Source organism: Heterocephalus glaber, unplaced genomic scaffold (genome assembly GCF_053883595.1).
Source record: "Heterocephalus glaber isolate CG9 unplaced genomic scaffold, H.glaber_assembly_v1.0 deba00001743, whole genome shotgun sequence".
Taxonomy (NCBI): domain Eukaryota; kingdom Metazoa; phylum Chordata; class Mammalia; order Rodentia; family Bathyergidae; genus Heterocephalus; species Heterocephalus glaber.
This window is the reverse complement of record NW_028258449.1, coordinates 3,432,117-3,454,913: the sequence shown is the minus strand read 5'-3', so window position 1 is coordinate 3,454,913 and position 22,797 is coordinate 3,432,117. Positions and strand designations below refer to the sequence as shown.

The window sequence follows — 22,797 nt, the reverse complement described above, 5'->3', positions numbered from 1 at the left end:
TAACTTTGCTTTAAGTGACTGTACTTTTGGGATATTCCATAAGTAATTCTTTTGTTAGAAAGATGGGTATGACTTTATGATCATCTGTTTTATCCTACAAATAGAAAATTATAAATGAAGGAACATATAGAAATAGTCAATGTTTATAAAGCTTTGCATTTGTTGATACTAAATTGTTATATAAGTATGGTAGAATTGTTTAAGAAATACCTTTTAAAAGTGGGTATTAGTTTGTGAATTCACATTTTACATTTGGATTTGCATTCTGTATCAATGAATCTGAATTCATAGACAAGTGTGATTATTTCTGGCCCGGATGTAGCTCAGTGGTTCTGCCACCTGTCTTGCAAGCACAAGGTCCTGAGTTTGATCCCCAGTACCAAAAAAACCCACACAAACAAAACAAGTATAATTATTTCCTGTGGCTATTACAATCAGAGTTCCTGTATAAATTATGGAAGATTTATCCACATTTCTTCCTACTATCATAAAAAGGGATACCCATAATCTGTGTTTTTAAATTTTCGAAGTTTGAAAATTGTTCCAGGTGCTATAATCCTGCATGTAAAAATTGAGTTTGTGATATGAAAAAAGGTAACTGCTGATAAAGAAAATGAACAAACTCTGGAAGCCTTCTGTAGCTTTAGGCTTTTCAGTACTTAGCTATAAGAAAGGAGAAAGGAAGGAAGAAGAGGAAGAGAGAGGGACACTGAGATAATTTTTATGGGAGTTGGCTGGTTTTTAGGAGAAATTTTTAAAAAATTAAAAAAAAATTTTTTGGTACCGGAGATCGAACTCGGGTCCTTGTGGTTTCAAGGTGGGGGCCAGAACCACTGAGCTAAATCCCCGGCCCTAGGAGAAATATTTTAAGTTGTCAGGTTGGTGGGATTGTCTGGCTAAGCTAAGATACTGAGGAATTACCTGTGGTTATAAAGAAATCTTGCTCTTCAACCTGAAAATGCTCTTAAAATATAGTTTCAAACTGATGATAGTTTCAAAACTCAAAAGGCTCTCTCTAGAGTTTTTTAACATCTAGCATAGCTTAATAGTTCCATTGATATGAATTCTTATCTTTAATTTTGCTGAATAAATAGTTCCTTATTATTTGATTTATTTATTCATTTCTAGTAATAAAACATACCATTTCCCACTTGCATTTCCTGTATTTGTCCATCCATCAGAGAGTTACAACTAATCAACATTATTTGGAATTTAATTTGAAAAGTTAGAGGTCTCTTGGTTTGCAGTGGTTCAGAACCCAGGCTTTGGATTCTGAGAAACTGTCATCGTTGTTATGGTAAGGCCTATGGGGGAAAATAACTACTAATTAATACATACATTTGATGCTTCCTGCAGCCCAGATAAAGAATGGATTATAGCCAGACCATCAGACTGGAGGCAGTGAAGCAAAGTGGACGGAGAAAAGGAGGGGCAGTAAAGAACACAGTGAAGCCCTGCTTGTTGTATCATGTCTGTCTGCTGCTATGAAATGGAAGCAGGCACACACCAAATTGCACCTGTTGGAAGCAGTGCTTCTTGAGTAAAGACAACATGTGGTTGTAAGCCATAAAGAATATAATTCTTTCCAGTTCCAAATCAAAGGCACTGTGTATACCTGGAATATGGTCAACGCTGGTAGCCACATTTTGTAACCATACTTGTGTACCTGATGAACAACCATGTCAGATTTTATTTTTAAGAAAATATTTTTAAAACAGCATATATTTCAGGTCTTAGAAGTCTCATGGGTTTGTAATATTTATCATTAAGGTATTTAAAATGAGTGCTAATGTATGGGATACATTGACTCAAACCTCTAAATCAGTTTAACTTTTGAGAGATATATGTATCAGTTAAAAAACAGTAATAGGTTTATATGCAGGCATTCTATTACAGAAACTCTATTTACTTTTGAAACCATAACTCTGACCTTGTGTGAAATTCCAGTAGAAATGCTAAGGAAAATCTAGTATCAGTATCAACTTCCATTCAAAAAGATTGCTCCATTATGTTATATGTATTTTACTGTAATTTAAAAATTTTTAAAACACTTTTTAAGAAGATTGCTCAGAATCTTTTCATGCTAAGATCCTTTTTTATTAGCCTTCTCCAGGCTCTGGGTTGCCTTTCTGTTCCTGTTTCCCAAGTTGGTTTAAATACACTATTCTTGGTCTTGATACATTTATGATGTCTGATGAAATTGCAGATGAAAAAGAAAAAACATTACGGGAAACTTTGTTCTTTTTTGCCATTTTGAAGAGTCCCATGAAGTTAGTTATAGGCGGTATTAAAGTCAGAGAATCTCTTGGTTGAATTTTAGGTTTTGTTTTTCTTCGATGCTCTTTCCCTAAAAGGAAGAGGACCACAGTTAATTATCTCTTAAACCTAAGGGTCCTAGGTATAGTCTCACTACTTACAGTTTTACATACTTCTGTTTTTCACATAACTGAAACATACTCAGAAAACAGTTCAGTAGTTCCCAGGCCTTTAGGTGTTAGAGACCAAAAATTTGTAGGGATTAGTGTATGATTTGCCAGCTTTTTTATTATGTCAGATTATCCCTAATGAAAAAACAAGGCCAACTACTTTGAACATAATTTAGTAAAATAATGAATGTTTTAACACCAACAGAAAGTGTAAAAGACATTATCTTAAAATGACAGACTTGACATTTTATGAAATTAATTTTATCAGAAATTTCCTATTATTGTCCTTAATTTTTCTTATATTTCTACAAACATATAAGAACTTCACGAGACAATTACTGCTTAATACTGTTGTTAGAAACCAGTATTAATGTGAAGAAAGAGTAGGACTGATTTTATCCTTTTGCATAAATTATTCTTTTATTAAAAAGCTATAGAAAAAATACTCTTCTACCCATGATACTCACAAATACAGCATAGCCACACCTAGCTTCCTGCAAATATTCCCTGAATAAATAAAGTCCCTCCTCCTCTTTACTGTCTCTCCCTAACTGATTTTGACTGAATAGGTCTATCCTTGTGATTGTAGGACAACATAACCAAGTAAAATTGAGTTTGATCCTTTATTTAGCACAGATGAACAAGCATATACATGAACAATATTAATAAGTAATTTATATTTCCTATTAAAAGTCTAATAGGAAGGGATGAGTAATAGGATCTAAACTCTTACTTCCTCAGATGTAGGTCATGCAGCTTTTAACTATACACTAAACTCTATAGAGTATCAGTGGAAAACATGGTCTCTGCTCTTAAGAATTTATAGACAGTTGTACATGAAATAGAACAATAGCAAGATCATTAAGGCATCCACGTTCTTTAATGACATTTCTATGATTGCCTTAAGAAAAAGCAAGGAAAGAGTGGTCTCTGGCAAGTGATAGTAGGGAAGCCCTTATAAGAAATTGTTAATGTGGGCTTAAATATGGAAGGCAAAAGAAAAATTTATAGATAAAAAGGGTTTTTTGGGTTGCCTCTGCATTTCCAATTTTTAGAAATGAAACAAAATTATAAAATGCCACAGCTAGCCAGGCATAATCCCAGCACTTGGAAAACTGAGGAAGGAGGATTGCTGGGAGTGCAAGGCCAGCCTGGGCTACATAGTGAGACCCTGTTGCGAAAAGCAAAACAAAGGCCCAGGGATTTAGCTCAGTGGTTTTGTTGCGGGCTGCGCAAGCGCAAGGACCCGAGTTCAATCCCTGGAACCTACCAAAAAAAAAAAAAAGCAAAACAAAGCCAGGGCTACCTCAAAAATAAAAAAAGAAAAATTACCTTTTTTAAAGACAGGATTTATGGAAGGACCTCCATTCTTCTCCAGACTAAAAGGAAAACATTTTAAATAATAAGATAAATGAAGACATAGTGAAGAAACATATGAAGACTTTTTCCAGGTACCATCTTCTATGCCTAACGGCCTATTTCATACATTTTAGGTAACATGTATGAAATGATATGCATTTGGGTATTTTATCTTCAGGCATTCACTCCTAACAATTGGAACATTAAATGTGCTTGAAGTTATAGGAAGAAGAGACACTTCAGCTTGTGTAACAGTTAAACTGGAAGGTCAGCTGGATTAATTAGTTTGAGAGCCTTCTAGGCAATTAGTAAAGCACACTTCTAGGTGTGTCTGGGTGGGTCATGGAGGCATGACCTTAGGCAGTATATCTGGCCCTCGACCCTTTTTCTCTGACACAGTTTCCCTGCTGTTTCCCGGCTGTCATGGGATAAGCACCTTTCCTCTCCCAGTCCCTTCCGTCATGTTGTTTCTGCCCTGGAGCCAGCAAACCATGGACTGAACCTATTAAAACCATGAGCCAAAATAAACCGCTTGGTCCTTTAAATTGTGTACGTTGGGTACACTGTCTCAGCAATGAAAAAGTCACAAATATAGCTGGGTTTTGAAGAAAACATCTGAGAAAGCAGTACATCTTTGCAATTCCCACAAATTTGCTATTTAGACTAACTGTGGGAATGATTGAAAGTACTACTTATTTATCCTAAAGTAATCTTTTGAACCAAAAAATATTTAACATTGTCAGTTATAGCAATTAAAGTTTACATTTATATTTTGTGGCTTATGTAAAATTTAGCAATCAATACCATGGTTTCTCTTCAGATCGTATAAATCTTTCACCTTTTACTAAAATTTAGCTGTCAATTTTTTATTTTCAGCTTTTCCAAGAATTAAAGTGACTCTGAAGATGTTCTGTAGGTCACTTTCCCATCACTGGGACAAAATACCTGACACCCATAACTTAAAGGGAAAAGGTTTATTTTTGCTCACATTTTTAGAGGGCTCAGTTCATCATTAGCTGGCTCCAAAGCAGAAGCAGCGTGGTGGAATAAAGTTGTGCGACCCATGGCAGCCAGGAAGCAGAAAGAGAAGGAAGAAACTAGGGACAAGAATATACCCCTCCAGGTCACACCCCAATGACCTGCCCCCTCCAAGGCACTGCCTCCTAGCAGCACACATTCAGCTATGAACTCAACAGTGGATTAACGCACTGGTGAGTATAATGCCTCCATGATCCAATCGCCTTCTAGACCCTCCACCTCTGAACATGTGAGACTTTTGGGAGCCATCCTAGATCTAAACCATAACAGATGCACTCCTCTTTCTCTATACTTAAAGTTAATATATATAATCATAATACACTGTTAGAGTCTATTATCATGGTGCTCATAGTATATAAATGATCAAAAATATGGTAAATATTTCACTGAAAAATTTATTATGGTAAAAGACATATGGCCATTAATTCCCCAGAATATCCCCCCTCCCTTTAAACACATCCCATCATTCTTGCCACTTTTTGAAGCAGTTCTAGAAGGCTTTCCTGTCTTTTGAATGCTCTGCTGAGTGCCGTCCAATGGAAAAGCAGGGCCAAAAAAAAATTTCCTTGTGTTTTGTTTTGTTTTTTTTTTGGTACCTGGGATTGAACTCAGATCCTTGCACTTGCCAGGCAGGCAGCAGAACCACTGAGCTAAATCCCCAGCCCTCCTTTGTGTTTTCATCCACTTTATTCACTGAATCTGGCACCATGTGATTTCTGGCTTTTCTCCAAAGTCAAAAGTGACCACGGAAGCTAAAGGTTTTTGAACTGACTCGGCACATCAAGACAGCATGATTAAACAGCATGATTAAAGAAGACTTCCAGAACTGCTTGGAGAAGTGTCAGAAACAAAGGGGTAAGTGTGTCTGAAGTGAGGGAGAGTATTTTGAGGGGAATTAATAGCATGTGTCTTCTACTGTAAAAATTTTAACCACTCACCATATTTTTGATTATACCTCACATCTTACATAGTCCTATTTCTTATATGAATAGCACTACTTGCAGAGAAGACTGATAATTCAGCTACATCTACAGAAGAAGAGAAAATATCCCATAGTAAGGAGATTGGTCTCCCCTCTTCTGCTTTTTCAGGGACTTGAGTTTTCAGAGAAACTACATTGAAGCAAATCCTCTGAGTGAATGCCTGGAAAACTTCACTGTAATTCCAAACATGGGTCTGTTTGAGCTGTTTTTCCAGCTTGGGGATTTGCTTAGCTTTGGATCAAATCCAGAAGATACATATGAGGCTAAAGTCATGGCCGTGCTCCTACTTAACTCAGAATCCTCAAATATATTTCTAGTTTTAATGAAAAACGGAGTCTTGGATCAGACATGGATTCAGTCAGCCTCGCAAGAACTATAAAATGGTCTGGCCAAACAGGGTCCCCAAGATATGGTATTCTTATCTGTACCCACAATTGTGATGCTGAGTTGGAATTAAAGCAGGTTTTGAGATGTGTGTAGTGTGTTGTATCTCGAGTCCCAGCCACTGGGAAGGCTGAGGCAGGAAGATCGCTTCAGCCCAGGAGTTCCAGGTCAATTTGGGAAACACAGCAAGACCTCCTTATAAATAAACAAACAGGCTTTGGCACTGGATATTGATTAACATTTTTGTGTTTTTTTTTGATACCAGGGATCAAACTCGGGTCCTTGTGCTTGCGAGGCAGGCAACGGAACCACTGGGCTAAATCCCCGGCTGGCACTGGATATTGAGAATCAAGTTTATCCTTCAGTATACAAAGGCTATCCTTTGTTCAGTACCTCCCCATATGTGATCTTCCTTGAATTTTCATAAATTCTCCTGTATCAGTAATTCACTATTACAACTTCAGATATAGGCACAATACCTTAAAGAAGGAAGTCCAATCATTTGTTGCATTTGAAATTCCTTTAAAAATGCTGGATTAATACTTGCATCTCTGCTGATATTATTTCTTATACGAAGGAACTGATTAGGTTTATTCCTACATTCTTTTAACAGAATGAGGAAACCATTTGCATTGTAAGTTAAGTATCCAAGAGCACAGGAGCACGCTGTGCAAACCTAAGTGAAGAAGAAACAATTCTTTCTTAACCAGTGAGCTTTATTCTTAAAACACCTAACCAGTTCTCCAATTAACTACTTCATAGGTGAGTTCATAAGTAGGTACAACATGTGTATGTAAACTGATGGCGATTTTTAGTTGGGAGCATAACCACCACATCTTTAGAGAAGACCGTCCGCTGCTATTGATGTGTAATAGTTGGCAATCTTGACTGCATTCTAGAATCATCAAAAGGATTAAACAGGTGTCCACCAGTTAAATCTGAATCAATGCCACAGGTTATTTTTAATGTACAACCAAAGTAAGAACCTTTGAAATTGAAACTAAGAGGCTTTGAGATTTAACCTTTGAAATTTCAGCGTTGGCTGTGCATTAGAGTCACCTGAATAGCTTTGACCATTATGCCTTGGTTCCACCTCTAGAAATTCACTTAATTATTCTGGGGTGCAGCCTGGGCTTCAGGGTTTTTCAAAACTGCTCAGGTGATCACACCAGGCCAAGTCCACTCCCCTCCCTTAGCTTTTCATGGTGGGCTGATCTTGCCAGGGAAACACTCCCCAGAATTGACTGGTTTTCACTAAGCTTTCTGTTGGTTACCACTTTCAGGAAAGCGTTTCTTCTGTAATTACACAGAAACATTGCAAAAGAATAAATAAGTGGGCCAAAATGACCTTAATCACGCTGTTCCAAAGAACAAATCCAAATTTTCCTCCTACACTGGGTACAAAAGGTCATCTGACTTCCAATGGTGAAATGTTAAATTAATGTGTGCCTTTCAACACTGTTTGCTGTCTTATCTACCCCAGATGCTGCGATCTACATTTTTTATTTTACATGACTTTTTGAATTAAAAGATTTATATGGATGTGAAAAAAAAAAAACTGCTCAGGTGATTGTCAAAGGAAACTTAAAGAGATAAAAGGCCCAAAGTAGGCCAAAGCGAGAAAGCACTGTTTTATGCTGAGAAGAACAGAGAAGCTCAAATGTTAGGCCACAGGACTCTAGGAAAAGTATTCATTCTTTAAAAGAAGTACGCTTTCCCTGTGACTTAAGTAATTAGGTTGTTTATATAATGTATACTTCTGGGCAGCTGATAGAGATTTGGATAGCTGGTAGCATAAAAAATTTAATAAAATGAACAAAAATCCAGGCTCATGCATGATACCAGAGTTGACATATTAGCCTAATTGGCATCCAGCTGCTCTATATGCCCATGTATCTTCCACACCTTGAACTTGTGGCTCTGTTTTCATTGTATGGTTCCTGGATCAACACCTTCAGCTGCTGGGAGCTCGTTAGAAATACAATGTCTGGGGTCCACCTCAGATGTATTGAGCCAGGAATTCTGGGAATGGGCCCCAGAAGTCAATGACATAACAGTCTTTCAGGTAATTCTGGTTCACCCTAAAGTTGGAGAAATAACTGCTATAGCCCTTAAGAGAAGAAGGGGGAACACTCAGAAGCAAACCATTGCCATGGCCAACATGGCCTCTTCCACATATCCTCACCTCTAACCCTGCTCAGCGGGTCAAGAAAACTGTCCTGTGGATTCTACTTTCATTAGTTCCAGATCACAGAAAAATATCTTAGTGGGATCACAAAGTAACTAGTTTTTGTGAGATACTTCATAAACACTTCAGTTATAAATTTCTACATCATCAATGTATTTATTCATGGGATGAATCAATTCCAGCATTAAGATGACTCATTTCACAGGGTTTTCCCTGTTTTTTTTGTTTTTTAATTTGGAGACTAATTTCAACAGGTATTTTTAAAAAATCTTTAATTATAGTCATACTGCTTTTATAACTAAAGTCGTATTTAAGTCTTGGAGTTAAAATAAAGGTGCACTATTTGTAGGAATCAGAATGGTGGATGGCCAGTATGACTACTTGGTTCTAGAAAGTCCATCTAATTTTGAGATAACAACATGAACTATATTATATAACAGCCAACCTGAGGAGAAATTTCATAGTGAGAGATGTGAGAAGTCATGGTTATTTTCCCATTGTTTCTTTAAAGGCTACATTGCCGCTGAGTGATTAATGTGAAGTAGAACATTAACTTTCCACCTTGTAAACTATGCACAAAAACTACACATACATCACCTGATAGCTAATCACTTGCCATATCTTAAAGAATACCATTTCTTCCCCCATCTGAATATAATGTCAAAAGTCCCTTTAAAATACAAACATATATAGTTTATTCTGATTCCATGATTTGTTCATTAATTTTACCCAGAAGGACTGTTTCTAACAAAGCCCAGGGCACTGGATCCTGTTGAACAAAACATTACTCGGTCTTCAAACAACACCTGGCTATCCTGACCACCAAGCGACCACGACCTGACTGAAGCGTCCCTGGAATGACGTGAAAATCAAACATAAAGATCTCAGCCTTTCTCCCTGACAGCACCATCCTCTCTCGGTCTTGCCCACTGCTCTCTTGCAGTGGATCAATAAACACTTCACTTTTCTATATTACTAGACTATTGGTAAATTCTTTTTACCACCTGCAACACCAGCCTGTCACATGCTATGCCTTGCCTGGGACAAGAGCCACAATTTTAGTATACTCAGTTTTAAAATTTTGTTTTGACCTCTTCTCTTCCTGAGTACAAGTGGCAGCAGAGTCGTTGGATTGTTCCTAATGTAATAAACGCTTCTGGAATACCAGCTGTAGAGTGAGCCAGGCTAGCTATTAAATTCTCTATGAATTAAACAAGAAAACATGATTGTGTCATTTAAATGATAAGTTGATAATGCTGTACTTTTGTTAATTTGTATATAGCTTTGACCTCTCTGGTAAATGAAGAAATGAGAAAAAGAATACATATGTAAATGAATAAATGTTTCCAAAAATTATGGTTTGGTTTTCTGACACAAACAATAAAAATTAAACAGGCTTTTTTAAGAGTGGGAATTTTTTTAAACCAGAGGCTTTCTTCTTTTAGTGCCTTTAAATATATTTTGTTTGGGGGCTTTAAAAAAATGACAATGAAAGTGATGATTGAATGTCATAAGAAAATTTAGTATGTTCTTCCAGTTCAAATGACTTTAAAACTTTAATAATATTATAGAGTAAAGGAATGTATTGCTTATTTAAATTTAAGATCACTGATGTTTTGACCATAAAAGTGTTTTGGGACTGAAAATGACAAAGTGACTCAGTGATTAAAATAATTGTGTAGCCATCAACAACACAAGTCCATTCATATTTTAAGATATAGATGTGTTTCTACATTTGTGGGTGGGTACTATATTTAGATGCGAACTGAGTTTTTGTTCTCCTGTACTTTTTCCTGGCCTCTAATATAAGGCGAAGAATTCTCCTTTAGTTGGAAAAGGCGGGGATGTATGGAAAGCAAAAGTTGCCAAAAGGTAACCTCTTTGTGAAGTTAGAAAAGATGCCTTTAAAGTTGGGAAGTAGGAGCTGGAAGACACATGAGAGGGGTAGGGAAAGTAGGAAGGACTTAGTTTTATAGTACTCGAAAGAGTAGGAGCAGGAACTTTGGAGAGAAGCCAAAAGATAACACAGGAAAACTCGACACTTGGCAACAGAAATCCCAGTCCCTGCAAAACTTCTGTGTCTTTGGAGCCTCTTCAGGGAATCGTGTCAGCTCGGACACCGAGCACTCAGTTGTCTTACACTGTTCCCGAAGCCTGATTGTCCTGGCCAGCCTGAGATGCCCGGATGTGCTGTGACTGGACATGCATAAGACTGTGGTACCAGAGAGCAGAGAAGGTCCAGAGACTTGAGAGTCAATTCTGCCCAGACAGTGAAGTTAACATCCAAAAGCAGGTGCATATAATACGGCATTTCATGCGCAAAAGGTAAACCCACTGCAGTTGTTTCTCAGAGTCACAGAATTACTATGACACTGAATTAATAATGTTATTTAGATGAAAATCTAATAATTTCTTTTATATGTATTTTCTCTAGCTATTTTCCATCAGAATCTTTTCATTTGCTTAACTTTTTTCCTTGCCATGCAAATACACTCCATAATAATGTAATTTTATGGTACAGGTGGAGTTTCTTTTATTCTCATCAGTGGCCTATTTCAGTTTAGAAAAAAAAAATTTGCTTATTTATTGTTATCAACTGTCATTCTGACACTGTTTTATATTGCTTTGGGAATGATATGTCAAGTCACGTAACCATTATTGATCACCTATTTTGTGTGAGCTGGCCTGGCACAGATAAATTACAGAATTAATATTGTGTCAGGAACTCTGTTGGACCGTTTTGCTTTGCTATGTTGCATGGAACACAGAGAACATTTAAATACTAGCAAAATGTGCACAATTTGTCAAAAGTAAACCAGACAAAAATAATCAGTGCCAGTCTTCTACTACTGGTATAAACCAGTGTGTACATCTTGTTTTTAGTTCATAGTGGAATTCTCACTTTATATCCTGGAAAAAACAATTAGGGGTTTGAAAAGTAATTAGAAAAGCTAAAAAGTCCAGGTTCAGAGTTAACTCTGCTCCTTTTCAGGGAGCAGCGTGGATGTCCACTGTTAGATGTAGACTGGCGCTGGAGTTCCACATCGATTCACATGAGTTCATTTCTCAACTTGTGTGACACAGGACCAGGCTTATTATTTTACTATTGCTCAAATTATAAAAACATTTTGGAAATAGTTTTGTGTGTATACAGTCTGCCCTATTCATGTCTTACCTGCCAGGATAATAGTAGTTTGCTGGTCTGAGTACAGACTATTAACTAAAATAGCCACACCCCTTGCAGACAAAGTAATATGGTTCACATCTGTGATGACTTTAGCTAATACAATAATCTAAAACAAAAAGATGCATAGAGTCATTAGACATTTTCTCCTCAGCTTCTCTAAACTTTTGTCATTTGGTGGGAATTTTTTTTTTTCTCTAGTACCAAGGATCAAACTCAGGACCTTGTGCTTGCCATTCAGGGACAGTGCTGCTGAGCTACATACCTGGCCCGTAATGGGATCCAATAAAAGGAGCAAGTAGTAGCAGGGAGGAGTTAGAGTACTTGCCCCTAACGAGTAAGAGCAATGACCATAATAGGCTTCCTACAGTGTTGTAGATTTTGCATCCTTGAGGTATATTTTCTTAGAAACTACTTCTAAAAGTTATAGGATAGAAAATAAAGAGAAAGAATAAAACTAAGACCCCAAATACATACAGTCATTATAGAGTTGTAGAAAGAATGTGATCAGCTAACAATCTGCCGTTAGAAAACCTGTCTTGGACACTACCGTGTTTCTCTAGTTATTTCCTTACAATACGGGCGATGAGAATAATATCATCTGCTTATCAACCTCACGGGGTTGTTGTAAGCATTAGATGAGGAATAAAGGCAAAAGTGCCCTGTAACTTATAGAATTCCACACGAATGAAGAAATTCTCATAGTGGAGTTTTATGAGGTAGAGGGGGCTAATGTACAAAGTACTAAATTTTTCAAATCAGAAAATATTTTGCTGGTTAATTTTTAATTTTTCACTAAAAATATACTTATGAAATTGATGTGTTAACTTCTTCTTTTATACCTGAAATGCTGCCATTGCCTTCTCTCTTTCAACTGTTGATTCAAGAAAAGGTTCAAAAATAGATATGGTGATTTTTCCACTTTTCAGTATTAAGTATTGTTGAAATCAATTATTGAAGGCAAAAAGGGTTAATGCATAGCCAGCTCTTAAGCAAATATCCTAGAAATAGAAATGTGTATTTTGTTTAACTTATGTCATTTGTCATGTTAATCAAAATAATAGGTTTTTAATTTTTGCCCGTTAAAATATATTTCATTCTTATTCTTGGGAGTAAAATATATTTTTGGGGAAAACAAATAACAGAGTTACCCCAAAGTGTTATGGAACAGATAAAATGAAGTGAACCAGGTTGTAGCAGGAAGAAGAGAAAGCATGTTACTTTTCAAAGAAAATATTAGCCTACTGATTATGCAAATTAATAATCATTTAGTTGAAAAGGAAACAATTTCATCAACCTTCAACTTATTGTTGCAACATACTTTTATTTTCATTTGAAGATTTCAAAATAGTTAATAAAACTTCCCTTGTATAGCATGCTACTATTGCATCTCATGCAATGAGGGATTATGTGGTCTCTTTAAACAAATTCATTTGTAAAATTTTAACATTCTGTATTCTACAGAGGAAGAGGAGAAAAACTATTTACTTTTAAGAACCTCATTTTAACACTTGCAGGATGAGCAAATGGCAATTTCTCCCTTACAGGCACCCTGCTTGCCTGAACTGTACAAGTATCTTATTTTAACATTAAAAATAATTCATATTATAGTAACATTTTGTTTTAATGGTATAGTATAGGACAGAGATGGCTCATCAATTTTAGTGAATTTTTCTTTTGCCACTATCAATCATTATAGTAAGATGCTATTATGTGTATACTGAAATAGAAGTAGGTAGATGCATAGATGAAATAAGGTTGGCTATGACTTGATAATGGCTGACACTGGGTCATGGAATATTTCAGTTTGTTGTAGTATTTTCTCTTTGTATAAAAGAAATATGCTTAGTAATAATTACACACTCACACACACAAAGTAGTGTTGGAGCCACAGGCAAGAGGGAAGGTGTTAGGTGCCAGCAAAGAAATAAGGAACTAGTCTCTGTCATGGACAAAGGATAGGCTAACTGACTGCAGAATAGAACCTTGAGCCAAGTAGGAAAAAATGGGGTAATAAGAAATGAGCCCCAGGCCAGTGATTTAGCTTAGTGGCTCTGGCACCTGCCTTGAAAGTGCAAGGTCCCGAGTTCAATCCCCAGTACCAAAAAAACAAAAATCAATAAAAAAAGAAATGAGCCCAGGGGCCACGCCTTGGTCAGGTACAGGGAGGAGACAGAAGTATTCTAGGACTTGACCCATTTTCACTTCTTTTCCATGTGGGTTTTGCCGCCTTATTCCTGGAAGTCTACAGTAAACAAGGTAGTTTAGTTTATGAGGTGTCTGGTCAGTTATGTTCCAAAGTAAATCCCACAGCTTGGCAGCTCCCACCCTGCCAACCAGTATCAGACATAAGACAGAAAAGAATTGGCTACTGCCAGTCGGGAGGGCTAAAGATTAATCCTCTAGGACATATTTTTCCATACTTTCTTCCTGAATGTCAGCCATCACCACCTTCAACTTCATAAAATTCTTTCATTTACCCGCCTTCCATAGGTGGTTATACCAACTAGTTGCTTATTTTTCCTTTATATCCACTATGATTTCTGAATGGGAGAAGAGTGCCTGTTATTTATGCTTACATCTTTTCAAAATTATATGTATAATTACTTGAGCTATATCTTATAATGAGGAAAATAAGTAACAATAGGACTAATTTTATGTGTCTTGTGAGAATTATTCTCACTTCTTTAACAATTTATTTTAGTTTTATAGTATAAAAATATACTTTAAACCTACAAAATCAGGCTGAGGGTGTAACTCAGTGGTAGAGCACTCGCCTAGCATATGAGGCCCTGGGTCCAATCCCCTACACTGAAAAACAAAACAAAACAAAACAAAAGTTACAAAATCTATTGCATTTCCCTTATAGACAGGGTCAATGTCGCTAGCAGTTTCCGGAATCTGGGATGATTTAATTTTTGTTGCATTCTTAGTCATTGGCCATATAATAACTATTTACTCAGTGGCATATTTAGTTACTGAACATTCCTTCCTCCCCTCTCAATTCCTACAATGTGTCTGTGTAAGTCTCTCACTGTAATTAAGGACCACACTAAGCACTAAGAATACTAATGTGCCCCTATGGGAAGCACTTTGACAGAAATTTACTACAGAGTATAGAATGTACCCTAGAAGATTCTTAGACCTAAACATTTTGACCAAGACCAGATAAATCCTTTGGTTTATCCTTAAATCTTCTAATTTTCTAGGATTCTCTACATCTATAGAACTGAAGTATCTATTAAGACCCAAACAGTGGGTGTCCAGAGAGTGGAGCAGGCAGCTGCAGGCTGGGAGGGAAGGGATCACACTTATGAGTAGCATATATAGTAGAAGAAAGTGGAGAAGACACATGTGCATGAGGAACAGAATAAAACATTAGGAAGAGAGGAGGCCGAAAGGTGGCTTAGAGAATCAGACATGAATTCAGTCTCCTCACCCTATTCCCACATTTTTAGCATTTCTCTAACTTTTTATGTGCTATAGTAGAGTAAAATTTTGTTTTTAGAAAATAACTTCATCTGCTCTACCCTCCTACGTCCTTCTAAAATTTCACGGAACTGAGAGAAAGTGCAACTTTCTTCCTCATTGCAAAATATACTAGACAACAATGGTTCCCAATTCTTCAGAAGAGTGCTATTCAAGCCGTGGGCCCACGACAGTCCACAAAACTGTTGGCAACAGGATAACAGAAACTGAGAATAAATGTTTAAGGGAACAACTCTTCCTTACACTTGAATACCGCTTAGTAAATGTAAGGGAAGAAGAAAAGTTTTTGTTCTTTAAATCACCTTTAGGCGAATGTCACATTAATTTTTGTTGTATCAATGGATGCTGAAATTGGTGAGCAAAAGTGTGATAGAGAACAACATTTGCATAGTTTCAAAGTCTCTCGCCTAAGACACTTGTTAATTACAAAAGGGGAAACAGTAACTTTACAGTGACGTATGAGTGTGGCAGATGACCGCTTTAAGTAATCAAGGTTGTCATTGTCAGTAATAAGACATGTCAGCATCATACACCCTGAGATAGGATGCACTGCGAAGGTGAGTGAACTTCCACGTCATTCTGTGGTATCCTTTCCAAAATGCATAACCTCAACTTAATCGTGAGGAAACATAGAATGAAGTCAAACTGAAGGACAATCTAATAACTGGCTTGGATTGCTCAAAAACTGTCAAAAATACAAAAGACGTGAAATCATGAAAGACACAAAACGAGTAAGGTCACACAAACTGGACACTAAAGAGATGTGACAGCTGGATGGAAAGTGAGAGCCTAGACTGGACCCTGGGTATTGATGAAAAAACTGGCAAAATTTAAGTAAATCTGCAGATTAGTTAATAGTTTTGTATCACTGTTAATTTTTGCTTAATATTAGAATAACTAGATGGAGGGTATACTACTCTGAACTACTTTTGCAAATATTGGAAAGTCTAAAATTGTTTTAAATGTTTAAGTTTTTTTTCTTCTAAAATCATCTTCCCTTAACAGATTGTTAGGAATAATTTATTTCTTCATCACAAATAGTTTGAGAACCATCACTTCAGAGTATTGTGGAAGAGGTAGATAACAGGCTCGAAAGGGCATAAAATTAGGTTTAAGATTTATGGTGGGTAGCAACCTTTTTTGTTTAAAACAAAAGGTTTTAGGTAAACCTTAAAAGATGAAATTTCTATGTTGTGAACTTGCATTAAGATACCAATTATTTTTTAAAATGATATGTATATTACTTTGACTATATTAAAAAAACTTAACCCTTGATATATACCTTAATGGTAGGTGAAGGGTGATCCCTCAGTAGCTGGATAAGTACTGGAAAGGCATTTTCATCCACAATAAATTGTTGACTAATGGGATTGCTTGTGTGGGCTACACCTATAAAAATCTACATGTCAATGAGTTAATTTTTAAAATCTTATAAATGGTGAAGTCAAACACAGTTTTGATACTTGGATTTTCTTAAGGTGATATCATTAATAAATCACAAAAGTAAATGCTACATTGGCACTATTTTGATAGTTCTATATTAATTTTTTAAGAAGCACAGTGACTGAACATGGAGATTTTATTATTAGAATTGTGAATGGCTTTCTAATACAGCAAATAAATGAGAAAAATCCTATATTATCAAGGAATGGTACCATTTATTGAGGTATTTAGAGTTGTTATGTCCCTCAAGAAAGCTTATGGAGGGCCAGGGATTTAGCTCAGTGGTTTCACCGCGTGCTGCACAAGCACAAGGACCCGAGTTCGATCCTGGTACCAAAAAAAAAGCTTATGGACCTCAAAAACTCTGGTTATCTCTTCTTAGTAGATATACTCAAACAATTTTAATTCGGTGTGGGGTTTTTTGCCAGTGAATGTCATAATAAATGTCAAGGTTTATATACTTGAATATAAATATGCCTTGTACCTCGGAGAAGCCGTCCACATACTGTTTTCTGGGGAGGCGTGATGGGACTGGGGAAGAAGGGGAGGTAGAGAACATGTTTATTTCCTTGCTTTCCTCCACCTCCCCCCATAGGGACAGATCTGAAGTGAGCTAATGAGGAGAACTGTGTTTGGGCGTGGGCGTGGGCGTGGGTGAGTGCAAGCATACATGTGTGAGGCAAATTTGTATATATATGTGCATATGTACATGTGTATATACATGTATATAATCAATTTCTAAAATGTTATAAATGCCTATATTTTATACCACAGTCTCTGGCAAAACAAAAAACAAAAAGAGTAAAGGAACACTATCTTATATGGCTGATTGCCTTAGATCAGTGAACATCTAAAAGTCATTTCACAAGCAAGGAGAAGGAAAATGTTAGAGTCGATTCCTATGTTCTTCATTCATCTGGATTATTTGTAAGGAAACATCATTACTTAGAATCAAGAATCTTCTTGTTTGTAAGAAACAGTCTACAATTAGTCCTCTGCATTCATAAAGATTAGAAAAGAACCCAAATATTTATTTTTCATAGGTCAATTTCTGACACTTCCACATTTTTCAGGCACTGAAAAAAATGTCAACTCCTTTCCAAGAAAAATCACTTTATTTTTATTTGGGGGATTCTTCGAGACAGGGGCTCACTCTGTAATTCAGGCTGGCCTTAGACTCACTATATACCTCAGGCTGGCCTGAATCTCTGCTGCAATCCTCCTGCCTCAGCCTCCTGAGTGCTGGGATCACACGTGTGGCAGCCCTGGCCGAAAGCCCACTTTAAAACAAAGAATTATTGGCCTGGGGATTTAGCTCAGTGGTTCTGCCGCCTGCCTCACAAGCGAAAGGACCTGAGTTCGATCCCCAGTACCAAAAAACAAACAAATAAAACAAAGAATTATTATGGAAAGAGATTGGAATTGAAAAATATGCCCCAGTACTGAAACTTTGAGCTCTATAGTCACATATAGTTCTTGAAATCCAAAAGAAAAATATTTTTCTCTTAAAGTTAAAAAAATGAGATTTGTTAAAGTCAATAATGAAGGTGCTTGTCTTCATTTTCCATTCTATCCAGAGTTCAAGAGTAAGACTGATATAAAATCCTTAATTACACTGCTTTTCCTCCCCAAGGTCTTAGAGAAGCTTTTTACACATTTTTTAGAGATTAAATATGGTTAAGTGCTCTGATAGCGGGGATAGAGAAGAGATTAATTTCTATCTCTCTTCCTACGTCCTTTCTTTTTCTTACAGATTTTTGAGAAGTTGAGAATGGGTGCACGAACCGATGCAAATGGACCCCACAGCTCTGATGACGCTGAGAAGTGTGCCTTCCGCGATCTTATTAATTCTCAGTAAGCGAACCAACGGCGCGATTCCATTGCCCTCACATATCTGATTTTGATGCATCCTGCTGTCCTTACTTAGGGCTATGACTGCCTCACCTCCTGGTAAAGAAAAGGAAGAGACAGACGGGATGCCCCTGCGTCCTGATACACTGTGCAGATTTGCGTTTCGAAGAAAAACTCACCAACATACTGCATTTTGGCAGAGGGTGACAAAAGCATGTTTATTATAAAGTTGTATCCGATCTGCTCCGCCATGTACTTCTGCTGTTTCAGAGTTTGTCCTGCCAAAGCCCACAGCGCCGCAGCTCCTTGCTCCTTAATATCTATCTGAAATGCCTGTTCAAAACATTCAATTCACTCAGTGAACATTTATTGGACACTTTAGGGATGCACGTTTCATAAAAGGTTTATCCCATTGCTATTCTAGTCTACTAAGAATTCGAAGTGGAGTACGTCATCTGAGCAATGATAAAACGCATACCTTTAGGAGTTTTAAAAGATATTTAGTTAATGTATTTTCCAGAAACGCCTTCTGTATTGGAGGGTTGTAACTTGCCAGTGATTCCACAGCCACTGCACCTTTCATTTGGACACTAAGATGTTTTCCTTTGAACAGAGCCACCAGGTGGGGAATCGCTCCTTCCTGCGCAATAGCGTCCTGCACTTCCCTATTGCCACGGGCAACCTCAGCAATTGCGGCGGAAGACACAGCCTGCAACACATCTTCCAACGGATTAAAAAAATCACCATTGAAGTTGTTTACCATTAAAACATTTTCCCAATCTTCGGGAGTACCAGTGTTTTCTAAATAGCCATGAATGGATGTACCATATTTCCTTAGCCATTTACATTGTTAAAGTAAATGTTATTTCAGACTTAAGGAGCAATCTTAGCACATGAGATATTTCCTTCCTGTGTATTTTTTTCCCATTAGCATAGTCCTAGGAATTACTCAAATAACTCAGTACATTTTGGCACATTGCTTTTCAAAAATAATAGTAGCATTTTACCCTTCTAGAATCAGAGCTTAAGAATATCAATGTTGGCTGGGGATTTAGCTCAGTGGTTCCACCGCCTGCTCTGCAAGCACAAGGACCCGAATTCAATCCCCGGTACCAAAAAAAAAAAAAAAAATCAATGTTGCTGTGTCTTTTTTAAAGTATGAATATTATCATTAAAAATAAATACATAAATAAACTGCCAGCTTGATAGGCAAAAAATAATAATTCATTTTATTTTGTGTTTTTGGTTGCTGGTAAGTGTAAACATCTTCCTCTATACTTATTAACTGATGCATTTTTTTCTTTTTAAAACTAAAAGACAAGGTTTTTGTTTGTTTTTTGGTTTTTTTGGTACCAGGGATCGAACTCGAGACCTTGCGCTTGCAAGGCAGGCGCTGGAACCACTGAGCTAAATCCCTGGCCCTAAAAGACAAGTTTTTAGAATAAGTCACAGAATTATATACTTTTACCTGTATTTATAAATTTAATATATGCCATATGAATTCTTGTCTGTTTTTACAAGTTAGCTTTCTAAATTTGAGATACACTGTGTCCTTTATCTCTTTAATATTCCAGTTCGTATTTTCTAAGAACAAGATTAATCTGTTATGTAACTACAGAATAAATAACACATGCAGTACTTTTATCTAGTGATATTGTGTCCATTGTCCCAATAATGCCCTTTATCACATTTTTTTTCATCCAGTACAGGATCAAGACCAGGATTGTGTATTGCCTTCAGTTATGTCATTTTCTTTTTTAGTCTTCCTTTATCTTTTATGCCTTAGACTTTTCAATGAATATAGGCCATTTATTTTAGAAAATGTTTATCGGTTTGAGTTTATGTTTCCTCACTATTCAGGCTCTGTATTTCCATGCAAAATATTTTTTAAATGACATTTTGTGTTTCTTGGGGGGCATCTCCCATGTAGCTACATGATATATATGTTTCCTCATTGGTGATGTTGATTTTGACCACCCAGTTTCTCTATGTGTAGTTGCTATTTTCCCTTTGCAACTAATAAGAAGCAGAGCACTTTCAGAAATTAAGAAATTGAGAATAAGCTTATAAACTAATACGAATAGATCCCACAGTTCTGAAAGATCAAATGATGGATTATATATATTTTACTCCTTAACAAATTCACCCCCAATAGCTAGCAACCATTTATTATTTTTGCCTAACCAATCTTTACTATGGTGTTTGCAAAATATTTTCTAAATCTTTCACTCCATTCTCATTTATTAGTTGAGTCTTACTATGAGGAAGAGCCCTCCCTAACTCCCTATTTATTTCTTTGTTTATCCAACTCTTATTAGGATGAGGTCATGGATTTCTATTTTATTCAGTGAATTATAATCCATTAATTTCATTATTTATGTTAATGCTCAAGTTGTCCAAGATTTGGACAGTGGGAGCCCCTTCAAATTGTCCATGTATCCTTAAGACACACTCCCCGCCCTCCTTTTTAAAGCATTTTCTTACTCTACCACAAAATGATGCTCCTGACTCTGCTCCTACCTGGGAATCAACCATCTTTTTCTGAAAGAAGCTGTGGTTCCTTTTTTAAAATTATTATTCATTAAGTTTATTGGTACATTTTATGTATACAATATGATGACATTCATCACTGGGAATTTGTACCTTTACATTATCCATCTTGGTTCTTATTTTTTTCCCCATTCCCACAATACTTATAAACTCAGCTTCAGAATTGTTTTGCCCATTTCAGTATGAAATATAAACCCACTAGGAATTAAAGATGACCTTGAAGTATTACATTCTGTAACACTTAAATAAAGGGTACATATTTAAAGCACTGTGTTTAAAAGTTACTTGTATTCCTTTTTTCTTTCTCAGTCTAGTTATGCAATTTATGTAAAATATAGTTGAGTTTGTTTTCCCCCAGCCTTGTAGATTTATTTTTTAATATATGGAATATCAATCAATATACAATATTTCCAAAAGCAAAATTTTTAAATGGGGCTGGGGATTTAGCTCAGTGATTTCGCTGCCTGCTGCACAAACGCAAGGATCCGAGTTCGATCCCCAGTACCAAAAGAAACAAACAAAAACTTTTAAATGTTGTTTGAATTTGTGCATCCAACAATATCTGCCAGTCACTCTATAACTCATCATTTGTTCATTCATATACAATTTGTATACTTGCTTTGCTTTTTTCTTTCCTCACTGCTGGGGAATGAGCTCAGGGCCTCCGTGCATGGCAGGCAAGGGCTCTACCACTCTGCTACTCTCCCAGCTCTGCATATTCATTTACTATAAATTTATATCAATTATATTCATGCTTTTATTGTGAATATTTTCTTAACTTAATCATTCAATTATTTATTAAGCAAATATTTACTGAGTGGCTGCTATGTGCCAAACACTGTCCTAGGCACTGGGGGCACAGTGACAAACCAACACAACAAGATTCTTAACTTTGTGGAGCAAGATGAAAGATCAGAGTATGAAATAACAATACATTTAATATTACTTGAAAGTAACATAAGGAGGGACAGTGAAAGGAAATGAAGCGAAGGCCATTTGCATTTGAATAGGAAATTTAAGAGGACATATAGGCCATGCTAGAAATCTTAAAGAGTCAGTGAATAATTTAAAGAATGTTAAAACAATAAATTCACAAAATTCACAGAGAATGGGGAAAACCATTCTTTTTTTTACCCAGTATCCATGCATCAGTACAAAAAGTAGAAATTCTGGGCCAGGGATTTAGCTCAGTGGTTCTGGCACCTGCCTCACAAGCGCAAGGTCCTGAGTTCGATCGCCAGTACCAAAAACAAAACAAAACAAAAAGTAGAAATTCTTCTCCTACTTCCACCTCAGAAATATTAAAAATAAAAATTTACCCCTTACTCATTCCTCCCTGAAAAGAATGAATTCCAGTTTCTTAGTTTGAAGAAGGAACCATGGCAAGTGCATGGCTTAGGTTCTTTATAACGCTCTTGCTGTTTTCTCAAAGCAAGTTTTCTAGCATATAAGGTTGATGTTTTTGATCTGATTCCTGGGTCTATTTCTCAGTTGGATCTAAATTCTAAAAGAAGATGGGGAGGTCATTACTTAACTCTTTGATAATCAAAAGTAGTCCTAAAGGTCAGAGGAGAAGCTAGGGATGTGGACAGAGAACTGGGAAGAGCAGATTATAACTAAAGACTTTAGGAATAAGGAGAATATGGTGCATGAATGAAACAACAGGACAAAAAAGAAAGCTTGAGGAATTCAAGTTTAAGAGCTCAGTAGAGGAAGACTAATGGTGAAGGTAGGCTTTATCTAAAATTCTAGGGATCATAATTCCAAAGTTTTCAGATTTTAGAAGGTAATAGTACATATTACATTACCTGCAGTGGGGTGAGAGAGCTGGAGAAAACATATTTCTGCAGTGAAAGGTGTGGAAGAAAGGAAACAGGATCATTTAAAAGTGTTTCTCAGGTG

General features: G+C 36.5%; 2 protein-coding genes across 19 annotated transcripts in view; one reads left to right on the top strand and one right to left on the bottom strand.

Annotated features, from left to right (window-relative positions):
- LOC110347176 (tRNA N6-adenosine threonylcarbamoyltransferase, mitochondrial-like) overlaps positions 1-22,557 on the top strand; it is a 72,991-nt gene extending 50,434 nt beyond the window's left edge. For 9 of the 18 annotated variants that reach the window (XR_015447067.1, XR_015447075.1, XR_015447073.1 and 6 more), the window contains one exon: positions 1,357-6,277. The gene's annotated coding sequence lies outside the window, so the exon portion shown is untranslated. Of the gene's footprint in view, positions 1-1,356; positions 9,351-18,247 lie in introns of those variants that run through there. The other 9 variants (XR_015447081.1, XR_015447076.1, XR_015447083.1 and 6 more) reach the window with 9 other exon arrangements.
- Positions 771-22,797, bottom strand: part of Ankar (ankyrin and armadillo repeat containing) — a 55,815-nt gene continuing 33,788 nt past the window's right edge. The window contains 7 exon segments of the mRNA XM_087200398.1: positions 771-2,347; positions 3,759-3,805; positions 6,670-6,866; positions 16,334-16,440; positions 18,280-18,441; positions 18,525-18,678; positions 18,824-19,065. Of these exon segments, the coding sequence (XP_087056524.1) occupies positions 2,100-2,347; positions 3,759-3,805; positions 6,670-6,866; positions 16,334-16,440; positions 18,280-18,441; positions 18,525-18,678; positions 18,824-19,065 (1,157 nt within the window). The 3' untranslated portion in view covers positions 771-2,099.